The sequence below is a fragment of the Natrix helvetica genome, assembly GCF_964273705.1.
Source record: "Natrix helvetica genome assembly, chromosome: Z".
In the NCBI taxonomy this organism is placed as follows: Eukaryota; Metazoa; Chordata; class Lepidosauria; order Squamata; family Natricidae; genus Natrix; species Natrix helvetica.
The window spans coordinates 61,087,396-61,107,063 of NC_138554.1; the positions used below are offsets into that span (position 1 = coordinate 61,087,396).

General features: G+C 37.9%; 1 protein-coding gene across 7 annotated transcripts in view; it reads left to right on the plus strand.

Annotated features, from left to right (window-relative positions):
* The window catches only part of FHOD3 (formin homology 2 domain containing 3), a 270,970-nt gene that overhangs the window by 151,992 nt on the left and 99,310 nt on the right, over positions 1 to 19,668 (plus strand). For 3 of the 7 annotated variants that reach the window (XM_081971408.1, XM_081971409.1, XM_081971411.1), the window contains exons 11-14: positions 309 to 404; positions 2,646 to 2,996; positions 10,632 to 10,766; positions 14,269 to 14,319. In XM_081971408.1, the coding sequence (XP_081827534.1) occupies positions 309 to 404; positions 2,646 to 2,996; positions 10,632 to 10,766; positions 14,269 to 14,319 (633 nt within the window). The remainder of the gene's footprint in view (positions 1 to 308; positions 405 to 2,645; positions 2,997 to 10,631; positions 10,767 to 14,268; positions 14,320 to 19,668) is intronic. The other 4 variants (XM_081971410.1, XM_081971414.1, XM_081971412.1 and 1 more) reach the window with 3 other exon arrangements.

A 19,668-nucleotide genomic window follows, 5' to 3' on the forward strand; every position in this document is an offset into this window, starting at 1 on the left:
TCTCCTTTGTATCTCCATGCCTGGATGGCATTTTATATACACAGATCATCTTTTCTTGTTATTCAATGTTTCTGTATAGCAACAAAGATCCCCAGAAACTGATTGAGAAGTGAATGTTTGAGGCCCCAAATCTGTTTCATGCCAGTCTCCTTTGCATCTCATTTTATTAGCAGATATAATCCATGTTTATTTCTATCCTTTTCCCCCCCTTTCATTTCTAGTTTTATTTTGTTTTGCTGATAATAACTCATTAGATCTCTTATGTGTCTTGTGTTGCTGTCCAACTTGCATGCCTTGTTTTGTCCTAGAGAGAAGGCTTATGACAAGGAGGAAGAACAGCCAGTCATAGAGTCTGGTACAGAGGATGAGAGGGAGGAAGAGGCTACTGGGCAGGTCAATGCGAGGTACTAGGATCATGGCCTCAGTAACATGTTCAACATTTCTTGAAACAACTAACAATAAACCTTTGAAATATTATAGTATATTGTTAAAATGTGCATTTTACTAAAATTAAACCCACATGTCTCATTGTACATATATTGGTTTGTAACCAGATTTAATTATGGTTAAAGTATACCATAAAGTAAAGCTCAAAGTATGAGCCGTAGTGGTGCAGTGATTAGAGTGCAGTACTCCAGGCTACCTCTGCTGACTGCCGGCTGACTGCAATTTGGCAGTTCAGATCCCACCAGGCTCAAGGTTGACTCAGCCTTCCATCCTTCCAAGATGGGTAAAATGAAGTCCCAAATTGTTGGGGGCAATATGCTGACTCTATCAACTGCTTAGAAAGGGCTAATAACAGTTATGTTGCTATTGCTGTACCCATGTAAGATGGTCGTGATTGATTTGTTCCATTGGTTTCAGTGTTTTTACTTTACCATAATTAAATTGGAATAGACGTATTTCTTAATTGTGTATTCTTTTTAACAGAACAAAAACAATGGAAGAAAGTTAAATTTCATAAATTCCTCAGTATAATTAGGACAGAGGCTTACCAGAGCCAGGATGTTTCCCTCTTCCCTTTTTCATTTGATGTTTGGTTTGTTTTCTCTTAATTCCTCATTTCTAATAAAGCTCCTTTACCAGAGCAACTATAGTGCTGCAAAACTCCCGACTTTGCCTCTTTGGTGAACCTTTTTCTCTGATAGCAGAGGGGGAGCAGCATAATATTATTTATCGTCTGCAATATTTTCATAAAAATGATTTTCCCCAGGTTTTTTTTTTAAAATTCTGAAGTAGTACTTACTGTTTTAATAGGAAACTACTAAAAATATTTCTTCTAAATACTGCGTGTCAGCTGACACCATCTAAATGTTAGGTGTTATTTTCTGGAATTCTATATTATTTTAGGTGGGAAAGGCAAACTTATAGATAAATACCACAGTGGACTTATTTAGGGAAGTTTTCTTCAAGGGCATGAATAGATATCAGTTTCAATAAACACTAGTGTTCCCATGGTACTTTCTACCTGACCTTTATAAAATGCCTTTTTAAACAAAATTGTTATGGGAAACTGATATTTAACAAAAAAAAAAGTGCTATCCTTTATAAAGATTAAAATATAAGATAGCTACAATCTAATGGTTACTTGTGGGATTTACAAACCATTTTGGAAATAGTAGATAACTTAAAGACATTGTGTGTGGTGATTAAGCCACCAGGCTAAAACAAGAGACTTGAGTTCTGGTCCTTCTTTGCTGGATGACTTTTGCTAAGTAAGTCTGTCTCAGCTTTTGGAAGAGGGCAGTGGCAAACCAGTTAAAAAAATGTTACCGAGAAAACTATATAGATTTTTCCAGAGATTTCCAGGAATTGAGATCTTTTTAAAAAGAGATCTAACCTAGAAGTAAGGAGAAATTTTCTAGCCAAATAATTAATCAATGGAATAACTTGGCTTCCAGAGTTGTGGATGCTCCATCACTGCAAGGTTTCAAAAATAGACTGGATAACCGTTTGACTATGATTGTATAAGATTCCCTGCCTTGAGCAGGGGATTGGATTAGAAAATCTCTGAAGTTGCTTCCAGCCCTATGATTCTATGATATAAAACAGAGGTGTCAAACTGGAAGCCCATGGGCCAAATGTATCATGGGCAGGCCATGCCCACCCCAGCTCCATGAAGGAAATCCGTGAAACATCACATGACGGCAACGTGACCTGAGTTTAATATCCGTGTCCTAGAAGAAACCTTCCAAAAACTTTACCAGTTTCATTTCTGGAAAGTACTTTATGATTTGTCTCCAGCAGGGTTAACAATGGCCCTTTTATGATTGTGGACTTCAACTTCCAGAATTCCTGAGCCAGCCATGTTGTCTCAGGAATCCTGGGAGTTGAAGTCCACAAGTCATAAAGGAGCTATAGTTTTGCACCTCTGGACTACAGGTACATATCACAAGATACATTTTTGAACTGGAAATCTGCAATACATAGATATTTTATGAGAGTGTCCATAACATGGTTTTAAAAATATTATAATGCCAATTCTAACAAGTTCTTTCTGTTTTCCTGACAGATATGTAAGTGTATAACTAAATTTCTATGATAGTTATTTCTCTTTGCTTTCAGCATAATCTTTCTTTTAGATACTTGCATAATACCATTTTCTCTTCTTTTTCTACTTTTCCTTATCTGTCTTTTCAATCCAGTGGGTTCTCAGAAATACAGAAGGTTAAACATGCTCCACAGAATTTTGATACTTCAGTCATCTCAAGTGTTATTTCTCAGGATGAAAGGCTTTCCAGGAACTGTAGAACAAATATTTCCAATAGCTCATCATCATTTGATTCAGTTGCTTTGCATCCTTTTTCTCATCATTCATCGCCCTCCTCATCTGTCAAAGTTACTTCCCCAAATTCATCATGTGTTACTCCAAAGACATCTCCAAATGTTGAAAAATTACCTTATGTACCATATAGCCCCTTTCACCTCTTCTCTTATGATGTTGAAGAGCCTCAAACAGCAATGAGAGAAAAGGAAGAAGAGTTCAGAGAAAACAGGTAATTCATTCTCTCTCTCTCCCTCTCCCTCTCTCCGTGTACATATACACAGTCACATGTTGGGCAAGCAATTCTTAAAGAGATTGAAATGATCTTCCCTGAAATTTGTACCTTGCATGATTCTGGAATACATTCTAGTCAAGCATTCTTTTATTTACATACCAGGGAATTATGGTATGAGATGGTATTTAAAGTCCTATTATATGGATGTTAGGCCAACTCATAAATATCAGTCAGTGATATTCATATTCACTAGTAGCAGACCAGTAAGTATAGTCAGAACAATGACAGTCTATTCCAGGCAAGATTCATATCTATACATTAAATTATATTCAGAGCCTATTATAAGACTAATAGCATAATAATACTTGAAATTTAGCAATAATTTTCTAAATGTAGTTGAAATGGTATAATGGTGTGCTTTATCTAATTACATAGGATTTTTTTCTTTTTTTAAGTATAAATCACCCAGGATCATTTTGGATTTGGGCAGTCTCTAAATATAAATAATAATTATAGGATTGTTCATTATTCTCCAGAATGAAAAGGAAATTATGCTTGGTTATATGCAGATATAACACTTTATTTTATATACTGTACTAGATTGGATTTGAAATGCCAACTTGTGAAATGCCAACATGAAGCATTTGTCAAATACTGCCAAGATAATTAATTACAAAACAACTATGCTAAAACTAAAAGGTTGAAGATTTTTACCTCAATCCTGGATGTTCCATGATTATCTAAAAGAGTATATAAATGGAAAAATCATTATATTTGATTATAGTAGTGGCAAACTGAAATAATAATACAATATTTACTTATTTAAACAGATAAATAGAATGACCAAGAGCTGGCTAAAAAACAGTGGGAGCGGAAGTGACTTCTGACTTTCTGCCAGCTTCCTCATTGCCTTTGCTTGTAGGAAGCTGCACTCAATGGCTCTCAGAAAGAGTGCTAATGCCAGATGACTATAAAGAAATACAATCCTTCTATCCCCCACCACCCAATCATAATTGTCAGAACCTATCCTTCCATCCCCCATCATCCAGTTACATCTGATGAAGCTTCTTGGATGAGAAGTGAAAGGTCGTCTTAAAAAAAAATAGTTGCCTTTTGAAAAAGCATCTTTGAGGCAACTATGGATGACTGAGAATCTCCATAAGCATATATCCAGATCACATTTGTGTAGAAATGTTGAAAATTTAAAATGACTCACAAACGTTTGAAAACACCACTGTAAATGGATAGCAGATAAAAACAAAGTGATTCCTGAACATGTACGTTCTGGTATTTGGCCAAGAAAAGTATTATCCTATTGATTTCCCAATTGATAATGCTTGAATGAATATGTTAGAACGCAAAACAATCCACCTTTAACTATAAAGTATAATATCTTTACATATGTTTGCTCAAAAGTATCTTTCTTGTTATATGTTAACTTACTCTGCATAATACTATTTGACTCCTGTTAGAAAGTGCCAGTCTTTCCTCTCAATATCATCATTATTTGCAAGTGACTCAAAATAATGATAATATAGATGATTGAAGGTATGCTTTAAGTCTTAGGCACCAGATAATTGATAACTTCCATCAAATTGCTGGCCCATAGCAAAAGTACTTAGACTTATATACTGCTTCATACAAGAAGTTTCAGTTTCAGTTTATTTTATTGTCATTGCACCTTGTACAACAAAATTAAATGCCATCTTCAGTGTACATCATACATAGGAAAACTATAAAAATAAAACAAAAACATACATCCTGCACATTCTATACAATTCAATTGAAAACCTCCGATACTGCATTAATATTACACTATACAGTATAATTCAATATAGGTACTGCTCTAGAATAGAAGCTGTTTTTCACTCTATTTGTCCTTGCCAAATGGTAATAGTTCCAAAACAGAGTGCCCAGGATAAGATGGGTCTTTAGGAATGTTTTGAACTTTCTTAAGGCAGCAGGAGCTATAAAGCTCTTCCAATGAGGGGAGAGGACAACCAATGATCCTTTGGGCAATGATGTTAACCCTCTGATGCGCTGTCCTATCTGCCACTGTGCAATTAGCAAACCATACACAGGTGCAGTAAGTTAAAACACTCTCTATGGTTCAGTGGTAGAAGATCACCAGCAATTTTTCATTCAGTTGTTGTTTCCTGAGAAGTCTCAGGTAGTATAATCTCTGCTGGGCCCTTTTGATCAGTGCTGCAATGCAATTGATACAATTGGAAATACAATTGAAAATTTCATTATTCACATGGAATGAATATTAAAGAAATAGGAACATTAATTCTCTACTAAATTAGTGAAATAATGTGTAAATGGCTTAGCAAAAAGTATTGAATAATTTCTTTTTCTTAATCTACATAAGACAAAATTCTTATTTAAAATCTAAAATCCAATCAGGATATACAATTGCTCATTCATATTTTAGTAAGATTTATTTATGATTTAATTAACAAAATTTATTTAACTAGAAAAATATAGTGAAGGTGATAGTTTATTTTAAAACAATGAATGTTTCTGTTTCTCAGATCAGAATAGAGCTGGAAAAATCCTTGGGGCTCTTCTGGACCCTATACCCATGATGGCGAACCTCTCTGTGGGCATCATGGGGACCCTATACCCATGATGGCGAACCTCTCTGTTGCCAGCTGCTCTTCTAGTTTCCGGCATGCAGATGCGCACCGCCCAGCTGGTCTTTGCAGGCACCAGAGTGCTGGAAAATGGCCTGAAAACAGCCCCAAAATGTCCAAAAAACATCCTGAAAATGCCCAAAAAACAGGCATGCATGCACCAGCCAACTGGTCTTCAGGTTTCCAACATCTGGTGCATGCATGGATGCGTGTTCCAGTTTGGCCACTCGGTGCTGAAAAGGTTCGCCATCACTGCCCTATACCATTTCAGATAGCTGGCTGCCTAGCCTTTTCTTAAAAACCTCCAGTGATGAAGCTGCTACAATTTCTGAAGACCAGCTTTTCCCCTAGTTAATTGTCCTCACTGTTAGGAAGTTTCTTCTTAATTCCAGATTGCTTCTCTCCTTGATCAGTTTCCATCCATTGTTTTTTGTTTTGTCTTCCGGTACTTCGGAAAATAAGTTGACCCCTTCTTTGTGGCAGTCCCTTAAATACTGAAATACTGCTATCATGTCTCCTAGTCCTTCTTTTCTCTAGACTTGCCATACCCAATTCCTCCAATCATTCTTTATACATTTTTGGCTCCAGGCCCTTAATCATTTTAGTTTCTCATCTTTGCACTTTTTCCAAAATCTCAACATCTTTTTTTGTAATGTGACCAAAATTGGATACAGTATTCCAGATGTTTTATTAAGCCTTTTAAAAGTGGTACTAATACTTCATGTAATTTTGATTCTATGCCTCTGTTTATACAACCAAGGATTATATTAGCTTTTTTTTTGCTACTGTTGCACACTGATAGCTCTAGTTTAAGTGGACTTAAGGTCCCTCTCACAGTTACTATTTTTGAGCCAGATTTTGCGTAATCTGTATTTGTACCTTTGGTGTTTTTGCCTACGTGTAAAATCTTGCATTTCTTTACATTAAATTTCCATGTTGGGTAGACCCATTGTTCAAGTTTGTCAAGATCTTTTTGAATCCTGAGCTTGACTTCTGGGGTGTTGGCTATTCCTGCCCGCTTAGTGAGTTTGATTAGTTTCCATTCTGTTCCCTCATTTATGGTCATTTAGGGAGATATTGAAGAGTACTGGATCTAAGATGGAACCTTGCAGTACCCTACTACAGTAGTTACTTTCCTCCATTTAGATATAGTATCGTTAAGAACTACTCATTGAGGACAGTTTGCCAGCCAGTTACAAATCCATCTGGTGGTGAAGCTGTCTATCTCACATTTTTCTAGTTTACCAAGAAGTATCGGTAGGTAGTGGTCTACTTTGTTGAATGCCTTGTTGAAGTCTAAGTATACTTGTCCACAGCATTTTGCTGGTCTACTAATTTAGTCACTTTGTCAAAGAATGAAATAAGATTGGTTTGGCATGATTTGTTTTTAACAAACCTGTGCTGGCTACTAGTTATAAGTATTTGTTTCTAGATGTTCACAGATCTATTCTTTTGATTTTTTCCAGTATCTTCCCAGATATTGATGTTAGGCTGATTGTTCTGTAGTTTCCTAAGTCTGTTTTTCCCCCCTTCCTTTTTTGAAGATGGGAACTATATCAGCTCTTTTCCAATCCTCTGGTAGTTTCCCAGTGCTCCAGAATTTTTTAAAGATTTGGTACAATGGTTCTGAGATAACATGTACAACATCTTCAGAACTTTGAGATGTAATCCATCAGGTCCTGGTGATTTATATTCATCAAGGTCAGATAGGTGTTCTCTTACCATTTTCTTGCATTTTTTATTTCTAGTATGTCCTTTATAGTTATGATTTTGGTAGATTGGGATATATTTCTTTTTACTTTCAAAGAATGTGCTAAGCATCTCTACTGCCTGTTTCTTCCTTGCCATCTTCTCTCTTTATTTTTTTGACTTTTTCTTGTTGTTTATATGTTGGAAGAAACTTTTTATTATCTCTGACCTTTGTTGCAAGTCTTTGTTCATTCTGAGCTTTTGCTTTCCTGACTTCGCCTTTATAGATTTGGGCTATCTGCAGATATTATGTCTTAGTTATGTATTCTCTTCCCATTTTTTGTACTTATCCTTTTTTGTCTTGCATTTTATTAGAGATCTTTGTGCAACCATGCTGGTTTCTTCTTGGATTTCTTGTTTTTCTTTTTTCGGTGGTATTGTGGTGGACTAGGCTTTTATGATCATATTTTACAGTGTTTGCCATGCTTCTTATGTTGTTTTTCTCTTTAGGATTTTTATCCATCAAATTTTTAGGCTTTCTCTGAGTTTGTTAAAATCAGCTCTTTTAAAGTTTAAGACACTGGTTGGATTATATTCTATTGCTTGTGTTTGCATTATATTGTGTCTGCATTATATTGAATTCCAATAATACATGATCACTCTCACCCAAGGTTCCAGGAACTTCTTCTTCTTCTATCACTTTTTTTCTATTAGTAAGTATTAGGTCCAACATAACTTTTCCTCTAGTTCCCTCCTCTACCTTTTAGATGACAAATTTGCTTAGGAATCTGTTCGATCTCACACTTGCTGCAGAGTTTGTCTCCCAGTTGATATCATGTTGGTTAAAGTCTCCCATTACTACTGTGATATGTTTCCTACATACATTTGTTTATTAGCAGAGTTCATCTATTTCTTCTGCTTGGTTGGGTGGCCTGTAGTATACGCCTATAGCAATGTCATTTTCCCCTTTTTATCCATATGGATTCTAAGAGGTTTTTATCCTTGATTATGTGTATTTCTGTAGAGATGTGGTGATCCTTTATATATAATGCAATTATATATTTTTTATTAATGCCTCTTTTTTAGAATTATTTTATGCTTCTTTTTTAGAAACTATTGGTGATTACTCTGTTGTGAATATCTGCATATTTTCTTCCAGGGGGAGGCTATGAAAGCAATTGTTTAATTCCAGAGGGGCTTCATTGGAATGGCTAGGGTAGATAAGGTCTTTGCTACTAGTTGTAGTTTTCTTCTAAAAATGGCATGTTTCCATGAGTCTTGCTCTTTAGGTACATATGTAGGGTCATTTTTTATGGAAGCTGTTTGTTCCCTATTGTGTTAAATTTGGATGTATCGATTGTATGTTCATATATGAGGTCACTTTTTAGAAGCTGTTTGCTCCCTATTGTATTTATTTTGGTAGTCTTGTTTAGGTTGGGATTTCTTACTTTGTTCATGGAGTTTCAGAATGGCTAGAGTTGCCTCTAGATCTTTTACTTTTTCTTCTAGTAATTCAAGTATTGTATTTTTTGGATTATAAGACGTACCGGAGTATAAGACGCACCCAGAAGAGGTAATTTTTTAAAAAAATAATTGCCCGCCCGGCCCCCAGGAGAACTCTGCAGGCCTCCCAGCCCCTCTGCACGCCCCATTTTTCACGTGTGGGAGGCCTGTAGAGTGGTCCTGGGGTCTGGGAGGGGGAAAATGAGCAAAAAAGGGGTATGCAGAGAGTTTGGAAGCTCTGCAGAGTGCTTCTGTGGGTTTGGGAAGGCAAAAACAGCCCCACTTTTGTGAAAAACATGCCAATTTTTCACTCATTTTTGCTCTCCCCAGCCCCCAAGAACACTTTGCAGGACACCCAAACCTTCTGCGCGTCCATTTTTGTGAAAAATGGGATACGCAGGGTGGGTTTCGGGAGGCCAAAAATGCTATATTCAGTGTATAAAACACACCCAGATTTTCACACTCTTTTTTCGGGAAAAAGGTGCATCTTATACTCTGAAAACTACGGTAGTTTACATTTGATACATACATACTTTGGGTCTTCTGTGGGCATAAGCTGAAACATATGACACACTTTGCAAGTCAGTCTCTATTTGCATGACATTTTTCTTAAATGTTTGTTAAATAATTTTAAAAATTCTTGTAATTAAATATTTTTCCTATTGCAAAGTGTCAGTTTACAAGAGTTCTTGACCTTTTGTTCTCTGTATTGAAAAATTCATCATTCCCTATTTTGAAATGTCTGCCTCTTTTTCCATGGTTTATTATTTTTTCTCTTAGCTTGTTAAGAATTTAAAAATTCTAAAAAAGTAAAATAAGTAAACCATTTTAATTAAATTTTTTTTAAAAATGGGAGAAATTAAAAAGTTGAAGATTTTTTTAAAAAAAAATTGAAAATGAAATTGAAAATTGAAAAAAGATTTAAAAGTTGAAAAAAGAATTAAAAATTAAAAATATTTAAGTTGAAAAAATGAACAAAAAATAAAAAGTGAAAAAAGAAATTTTAAAAATTGAAAAAAGGGGTTTTTTTAAAAAAGGAATTTATGTTTAAAAATTTAAAAATTTACAAGTGTTCTTGACCCATTTTGAAGTAGTATGCACTTCTTTTTTGTTGGAAATCTCAGGCAGTTTTCTAGGAAATGCTTTGCGCTTAATCCTCTACTGCCTGTCTTAAAAATTTGTTCCTTTCCTTCCTATCTACAAGTGTGTGCTTATCGTCTTTTTTCTGCCTTTTTGTCCTTTGCTTGCCTGGCCAGGGTTTTTAGATATGATGTGCTGATATGGGCACTTTGCTTAGCTGATCCATCACAATGCTCTCAGCTGTTGCTGGTCTGCCGCACTGCTCTCACCTGTTCCTGTGGGCACTGCTCTCAGTTGGTCCTCTGCGCTGCTCTCAGCTGCTGCTGATCCATTGTGCTGCTCTCAGCTGCTGCTGTGGGCACCACTGCTCAGTTGGTCCTCTGCACTGCTCTCAGCAATAGCACTTCATATATACCGCTTCATAGTGCTTTACAGCTCTCTCTAAGCAGTTTGCCTAGTCAGCATAATGCCCCCAACAATCTGGATCCTCATTTTATCGACCTCAGTAAAAAAAAACTGAACCGGTGAGAATCGAACTGCTGGCAGCCAGCAGGCAGAAGAACTAGCCTGCAGTACTGCATTCTAACCACTGGACCACAATTGCTCAAATATATATAATATATATAGTATATATGATTTAATTAACAAAATTTATTTAATTAGGAAAATATAATGAAGGCGATAATTTATTTTAAGACAATGAATATTTCTACTTCTCCTATAGGACATCTTTGGGTGGTCTCCTTACATCATCATATAGGCAACACCAAGAGTCCTTGGCAGTAGAAAGAGAACGAAGACGTCAAGAGAGAGAGGAAAGGCTTCAAAGAATAGAACGTGAAGAGAGAAACAAATTCAAGTAAGCAATAATTCTTTAATTGTTCGTTACCTTAATAAATAGAATAATTTTAAAAATATTTGTTACCTGTTAATATCTCCACATTGATTTGTATTTTTACGTCTAAGAAAACTGGGAACTATGCCATAAAAACTCAAGATTAAATTTTATTGCCAGACAGGGCACCTGAGGTATGTGTGGGAGAACTAGACATTTACTCAAGCAGAAGCCAACCACTCTCCACCTGGGTTGTCTAGAGAAGGGGGAGACCAAGTAGCGGCTTGCATTACACCTCTCACACAGCACCCTCTTCACCTGCCCCTTCTCAGACAGTTTCAGGCGGATGAGATCACTGCACTGCCACTCGAAAACGCTGTTACCACGATCTCTGCCATGTGGAACTGCCCAAGAAGGAGCAGGTGAAGCAGGCCCTGGAAAGGAGGCATTTCGCTTTCAGGGCTGCCACTTGGCTTGGCTCCCAAGAGGGTTTAGGCAGTGGTGGCTCCTCACATTGCTGGGGAATGAAGTCATCATGGCTATTGTCTCGCCTGAGCTGCCCGCCGAGGAGGGCGAGGTTGGCATAAACAAAAGCCTCTGAGTAACTGGGAAAGAAAGCCGCGCTTGGAACCTGACAAAAACCACTGCCCAAAAAGTGCGGCTTTCTTTCCTGGTTATTCAAAGACTTTCATATACGTCGCCCTCCTCCTCTTCCTGCAAAAAAGAAGTGCCTCAGAGACGCTAGATTTCTCAGGATGCTAGATTGGAAAGTTAAAAATCTGGTATAAACAAGCTTGATTCAAAAGCTTTGGCTCATGAGATCACTGTGCTGCCACCTAAATATGCTGTTACCGCGATCTCTGCAGAACCCACTTCACCTGCCCCTTCTCGGGCAGTTCCAGGCAGCAGAGATTGCGGTAACAGCGTTTTTGGGTGGCAGCAAAGCAATCTCAGGAGCCAAAGCTTTTGAATCAAGCTTCATTGTATCCCATTCCAGGTTTTTAACTTCCCAATCTAGCGTCCTAAGAAAAGCCTTCATGGAGAGGAGACCATTCCTCTTCTCTTCCTCCATCCCCCATCAATGTTTAACTTCCAATCTAGTGTCCTGAGAAAAGCCTTCATGGAGAGGAGACCATTCCTCTTCCCTTCCTCCTCCACCACCCCCAGTCTGCCCGGCTCTACCATGCAGCAAAGAGATACAGTAGTTGGGGACAATAGCAACAATTGCAGTAAGCATTACATGACAGATCTGGGGGGATTGGGGTGGTGAGTGGAGGAAGGGAAGAGGAATGATCTCCTCTCCATGAAGGCTTTTCTCAGAACGCTAGTGCTCCACTTTCTCTCTGGAAAAAGCTATTGGCATCATCTGGATCTTGGCTAGTGGAAGTAGCGTGAGATGGAAAGGAAACTCCGGAATGTGGGAGCACCGGGTCGGGAGTCTCCCTGGAGCCTGGCACCTGCTTTTGCCCCAAGACTAAGGAGGTAGGGTTACAAAGAGGGCTGTGAACAAGCCCTGTTGTTCAAGGAGGCAGCCTTGCCGGGTCATCTTCTTTGGGCTTCCCTTTTGCCACTTAGATGCCACCATGAGGAACCATTAATCCAAATGGAAGGGAGCCCCACTCCTCCTCGCCCAATGGACCGTTCCTGGTCGAGCGCAGTGGTAGCCGTTCAGCAGTGTCCGCATATCTTTCCCTCCTCGCTGAAGAGAAGAAGCGAGCTGACTGCTGCTCCTTGGGCCAAGGGGCTCTACGTGATCGTGGGTCAGAGGGAAGGGGGGGAAAATAAAGCACAGAGAGAGATATGTTTAGTCCTGCTCTGCTGTGGGAGGGATAGAGAAAAGTGGATTTGAGATCGATAAAAGCCTTACCCTTTAGGAAGATCGATCCCCCACACATTACGTTTTTGCCCTCCCCTGCCCCCAGAAGCACTTTGCAGGCCTCCCAAACTCTCGGTATGCCCCGTTTTTCACAAAAAATGGGATGTGCAGAGGGTTTGGGACCCTTGCAGAGTGCTCCTGGGGGCTGGGGAGGGCAAAAACTTTTTTTTTAATTTACCTCTTCAAAATCGTGGTACACCTTATACTCTGCTGTGTCTTACACTCCAAAAAATACAATATATCTAAATTTTGCCCTTCTCAGTGGGGAAGTAAATGTAATTCTTTGGGTAAAAGGTTTCTCTTATTAGGGAAATATTCAAAAAGTTTGAAGATATATAATCAGCTGTCTTTAACATGTCCCAACAAGAATTTTTGATATAAAATTTGATATAATTAAATATGAATAACTGTAGATGCTTTTCATAAGAAAAGCTGTGGGTTACTTCACATTGAAAATCACAGTTCACTGTGATTTTAAACTTAATTTTGAATTGTATGCTTTAACAAGCTCTTAAACTCCTTTGAACACTTGAAAAGAGAACATGTTTTTTAAAAGAATTATTCCAGTTTTCAGCAAGAAAATGAAACAACTAATTTCTCTTCCTGCATTCCTCATAACCACCCAAGCTAGAAGATCTTCAATGTGCAAGTGAATTCCAGGCTGGTCATTTTTGGTTCACAGTGCCATGGAGCTTTAGTCTTCTCCAGGAGCATGCAAAAAAGGGCTCTGAACCAGTGACATAAAATAAACATAGTCACTTTGCTCCTCTTTTAGAATCAATGGAATCATATCATTCCCACAAAGCAGTTCCCAGGGATGCTTCATTCAAATTGTGTAGTATAATTATACACTGGGTTTTTTTATGCCTTCACAAATAACTACATTGAAATAGGAATCACATTGTAGGTGGCAGATTACTTTATATTATTTTATGTTAGTATTCATACAAAGTTATACTAGAAAAGAAGAAACTTTAGCTTCCACAGAAAGTTTAAGAGACTTTGTTTCTATCAGTGCTAAAGGCTTCAATTTAACTCACTTTTGCAGGCACACTTCATTTAGCATCTATCTCAGTTTGGAATATTCACATATAAAATAGTAGTTAACGGTAATACAAAATTTTCCAACCAATGTATGCATTTAGGACAACAAAAGCCTTCACTGTTAATCTGATTAAGGTTCTTAAAATTTAGGCAGCAGGTGGAACAGGCCAAAGGGTTTTAATTAATTAATTAAAGTCACAGAACTAAGCTTGTTAACTTATGGTTAGCATGTTTTAGGAATGGCCACAATGTTAAGCAATCTTTTCACCCTGTGAGGGGACCAAAAAGGATAAAATAGGTTCAGCACAGGATACTGTAGCAAGAATTTGATCCGAATGAGAGGGCAGCAACCAATTATCTTATCAGCATTTCTGTCTCTCTCAGCCTCTGTTTACTTAACAGCCATTTCATTAGTGACCAAGTCATTGGAAGAAAACACAGTAGCTAAATAAAAGGGTGTACTCAAACCATGCTATATTTTCTTGTAGAAAATTACCAAAGATTTAGCTGCTTTTGGTTCATTTGCTCTTCCTTTGTTTCTTGCTTAATTGATTTGTCTTTCTTGATTTTTTTTACCTGTAACTTTGTGAATATCTCTTTTTTTAGTCAAAATTATCTAGATAAAAGAGAAGAACTGAGACAAGCAAGAGAAGAGAGGTTTGTACTTAGCTCCTGCTTTTGGCTGCTTTGTATTTCTTATATCCACTATTAAGAGGTGCATGATTCTAAAAACATATTTCTTACTAACAAAAAAGGACATAATACAGATATGCATAGAAAATTGTTTTATTCACAAAAATAAAAAATGTAATTACTGAAATACATGAACTAGCTGTGTCCTTAGTATCTGTTCACCATCATTGCTGTGTTTTGTTGTACAAGTAATGGAGGCAGTGTTGCCTCTAAAAATGTCTATTCGATTATCTTCTCAACCATGGGTGACCAACTTTCATCAGCTCAAGAACCATTGAATACAGTGTTAAGGGCCATATTCCCAAAGTAGGCACAGTCAAAGTGGATGGGTCACTTTTATTTATTTTTTTTAAATTCCATTATTATAGTTGAATTCAGTCAGTCAGTTACTTATACTAGATTTTGCATTCTTATCCACCTATTCCCAAGGACTTAAGAAAGGCAGGTGTTGTTTAATCATATTAAATGTATTGTTGCTATATGTAACTGTTTCAAATAAAACTGCCTTTTGCAATTGACTGAAGGTTGCTCATGGTGTTCAAATAGTGCTCCAGATGTGTTGGAATTTCACTCATGGTACCATCACTATTGAAATTTTCTTTGGAGGTTTTTTTTTTTTGCCACAGTCATTATCTGTGAATAACCTACAATTAGATTGAAAATCTAACACTAATGAAAATTTAGTAATTCACGTTCTAAGCAAGAGATTATTAAGGTAACATTTAAGAATAAAAACAGTTCCAAGCTGTTGGAAAGAGAGAGGCTGCATTAATAGAGGTAATCAAGATCACATGAAGTATTAGTACCACTTTACAAAGCCTTAGTATGGCCACACTTAGAATCCTACATCAAATTTTGGTCACCACAATAAAAAAAGATGTTTTGGAAAAGAGTTTAAAGGACTTCCGGTTCCGGCGGCTACGGCGACAGGCAGATTGCTGCCTGCTCCAGCTCTCCCGGTGGGCTTCCCCCGCTTCTGGGGGGGCACAAGACGCCTTGGAGGGGCGCCTTGCCGAAGGAACGGCTCGCGGAGGGTCCTGGCGTCGGCGGCGGCTGGCGGGGGCTCCTCCGCTTCGTTCTAGGCATCGGGGAGCAGTTTTGGAGGACGTGCGTGCGCACGCGTCTCGCCCCATGCCGATCGGAGAACACACTTCCGAACGAAGCAGCGGCAGTATGGTGAGAGGCTTCCTTTCTGCATTCCTTCGCTTTTGAATTGATGAACTTTTCAGCACTTTTAAAAAGTTAAACTTTCGGATCCCTGCTAGAGGTGCGGCTAGAGGGAGGGGGATTTCCCCCCCTCCCTTGGACAAGCGGCTTGAAAAGACTTTCCTTCCATCCCCAGAGAGGAGGAGGGGGGAGAGCCAACTAATGATGCCTCACCCCTATAAAAGTGATTTTCATTCGACCTAGCTCCAGAACTAATGGATGAACTGAGAACTTTTTGAACTTTTAAAAATTTTACTATGCCTCTGAGCCCAAAGCTGGCAGGGCAAGATGGCACACTTCCGTTGTCTTCATGAATTGTGAAACCTGACTCCACCTTTAAAATTCAGGCTTCCGGTCTTTGTCTCCGAGTCACCCAGAGGAATTTCTTGTGGATTGCTACTTTCTGAACTCTTTGGAGAAAAAAACTTTCATCTACTGCTAGAGTGACTAAAGAAATCCCCATCTGTTTGGATCCTCTGCCTTCTGAATTCGCCTGCCTGCTCTACCTCTCCAGCTGCCCAGTCTCTATTTTGACTGATCTCCTTGCTTCATAAACCATGTCTCCAAAAAGACCACCTCCTGGAAAGCCTGGCTTTGCTACTTCTGCTCCAACGTCTGCAACGTCTAGTCCAGCTACACAGTCAAAGATATCAGAACTGATGCAACCCAAGACTACAGAGATAGACTTCCAACAAATGCTTCAACAAATTCTACAAGGCCAGGAGGAAATTAAGAAACAGTTAAGGGAAATGAAAGATGAAATTAAACAGAATCAAGCCCAAATCTTTAAGAACTCACAGAGACTGGACCTTGTGGAGGGTGGGGTGGCGGAGGCGAGGGGGGGGGTAGAGGCCTTACAGAAGGGGAACAAAGAACTTGACATCCAACAAATGAAAGCAGAGTTTGAAAGAATGTCCTTTTATCTTAGATTTCAAAATGTAATAGAAGCAGATGGGGAAAATATAAGGGACATTATGACTAACATTTTAGCTGAATACATACACAAAGATAAACAGCAGATGGAATGGGAGATAGATCTAGCTTATAGAGTGAATTCAGCATATGCCAGAACACATAATGTACCCAGGGAGGTTCATATTAAATTTCTTAGGAAAACCACAAGAGATGAAATTCTGGGTGTACAAAGGGGGCAAACACTGACATACCACGATAGGGAGATAACCATTCTAAAGCAGATTCCCAAAAAAATTAGGGAAAAAAGGAAAAGCTATTCGCAATTGGCGAATAAATTATACCAGAAGGGGGTGTGGTTTAGATGGTTGATGCCTGAAGGTATGCTGATATTCTGGGAGGAGACAAGAATCAGAATCAACACACCCATAGAGGCACAGGCCTTTATGGAAAAAAACAAAGCGAACCTAGAAAAAACAGATGACACTACAACGGTTATGCAGGACACGGGAGGGGCCGGAGCTCTGCCAGCGGGGGGTGAAGGGGCAACACCAAGAAAGCTCAGATCACAAAAATAAATAAGAAAACCACAATGTTATAAACAGACCGAAAGTATTAATGAATCTACAACTAGACTATATATTATAATTATATAAACTGATTGAAAAGTATTTTTTCTAGAATTAATATGCTGATTTTTTTTATGACTATGTAATAAGGTTTGATATTTTGATGTAACCTAGGAGTCTGGAGGGAGGGGGCGTCTGCCATACTTGCAACTGCCAAAATTTGTAACTATTCCACTTACCCTTTTCCGCATAAATGTTTTTAAAAAAACCAATAAAACTTCTTGAAAAAAAAAAAAAAAAAAAGGAAAAGAGTTTAAAGAAGAACAAGAAGGATGATTAGGGAGCTGGAGACTAAAACATAAGAAAAATGGTTGCAGGAATTGGGTATGTTTAGTATGATCAAAAGAAGGACTAGAGAAGACATGATAGCATTGTCCCAATATTTGAGGGGCTGTCATAAAGAGGGGGGTTATTTCCCAAAGCACCATAATGTAAGACAAGAAGCAATGATTAGAAACTAATCAAGGAGAGAATCAACCTAGAACTAATGAGAAACTTCCTGACAGTGAAAACAATTAACCAATGGAATGGCTTGGCTTCAAAAATTGTGAGTGCTCCATCACTGAGGGCTTTTAAAAAGAGACTGGAAAACCATTTGTCTGAAATGATATAGGGACTCCTGCTTGAATAGAGGGTTGGACTAGAAGACCTCCAAGATATCTTCCAAGTGTCTTATTTTGTAAATTCTTCTTCCCCAGTTTGCTTTTACCTGTAGAAGTGTCTTTCAGTTCTTAGCAAACTCAGCTGATCAATACCATTTTTTGAGTGCAAAGCTTGGTGTATTGTCATTTTTATTTCTGTCTTCTGATCCCAGTTATTGTTCAGTCTGGGTCAGGATTATTATATTATTATCATCATAATTATAGGTTCCTTTTGCATGACTCGCATAAAGTAATAAGTTTCTTTCAATGAATCCTATCCATGGCAATGTCTTCAGCATCTTCCCATTTGACTTGCCTATACAAAAAAAGGGACTCCAGGATCTTTCAAAGATTTTATTCAGTGGCTCTGAGAGCACATCTGACATTTCCTGCAGTTCCCAAGGGTGTAAATCATCCAGAACAGAAGGTATAAATTCACTTAGAGCAGCTAGGTATTGTCTAACCAACTCCTTACCTATTTTGACCTGCATTTCTCTTTCATCTCCCATGTTTGCTGCTTTTGCCAGGTTGGAGTATTTTTCCTTTTACGTAAAGATAGATACAAAAAAGAAATTAAGCAGTTCTACTTCTGCCTGCTGTCCATAACCCTCTTGCCATCTTCTCCCACTAGTGGACCAACAATTTTCTTGACTATCTTCTTGATATTTACATCAAAATAAACCTCTCTTTCTTTGCTATTTTTAGCATTTATTTCAAGCCTTAGCTGATTCTGACCTTTAGCTCTGCTATTTTTTTTCATTTTTTATTATCATCATTTTTTATCCCTTATGAGAAAGATCTTTTGCAACTATTCTAGTTTTGCAAGGTGTGTCTTGTTTTTCTTTCTCAAGAATATTGTTTTTGTTTGGCCTTTAATACCTTGTTTTTCAGAGCTTCCCAAACATCCGGGGATTGTTTTTCTCTAGAATGTCCATCCATTGAATCCTTTCTATACTGTTTGTTGAAGTCAGCTCTCTTAAAATCTAGAACATTCTGATTTGTTTTTAAAGTACCTATGGATTAATCTCTTCATGACACATCTATAAAGTCATGATATGAGGTTGACCTGACTATAGTTTCCTGAATCATTTTTCTCTTTTTCTTTGCAGGAAATGAAACTGAACAATCAGTATACCTTAGCTTCTAGATGTGTTAAAGCATAGATACTCTAGGTGGAGCAGTGTACCTATTGTCCATATCCTCAATCTAGGGGAAAACATGCAGGCCATGCTCCAACACTGCTCTAGATTAGGGAAAGGAAAACAGGATAGATTTTAGAAGACCCTATCACAGATTTCCCATATTTAGTAATTAGTGATTTAGTTATTAGATACTAAAATGAACATAGTTACACTGAAATCTTTTTTATTCAATCATTCATGTTTTCAGCAAGTACTGCAAAGTTTCTGCAGCAAAGAAGCTCTAGCTTGTTTTGGCTTCCATACCAAAAGTATTAAAGTCTTGGGGGGGGATAGTATCACTGAAACAACATTGTCAGAAAGAGGAGATTATGTGGAATGTTCAAGCACAAAGAAACTAATGAGTTAAATTTATATTGAAGACAGTAACTTAATTCCTGTTTCTCATACAGAGATATTAACCTACAGTTAGCTCTCTGGCATCTCTAATTGAAAGTTATGATGATGCTGAACAAGAGGAACTTAAAACTGATCTGCAAGGTTGTGGACATCCCAACAGTCACATGGTTACACTTCTGGCACTTGGCAAACTGACTCACAATTATGGCAAACTGACTCACAATTCCACAGTCATGTGATTGTCAAGGGGTAGCAGGAGGTAGAAAATTGCTCCTGTCCCACTTCTTTTCCAATCAGCATCCACTTGTACACTCCATAGCTTCCATACCATTTGATTCACATTATTTTAGTTTTAAATGAGAAACTGATATGTTACAAGGTAAGATC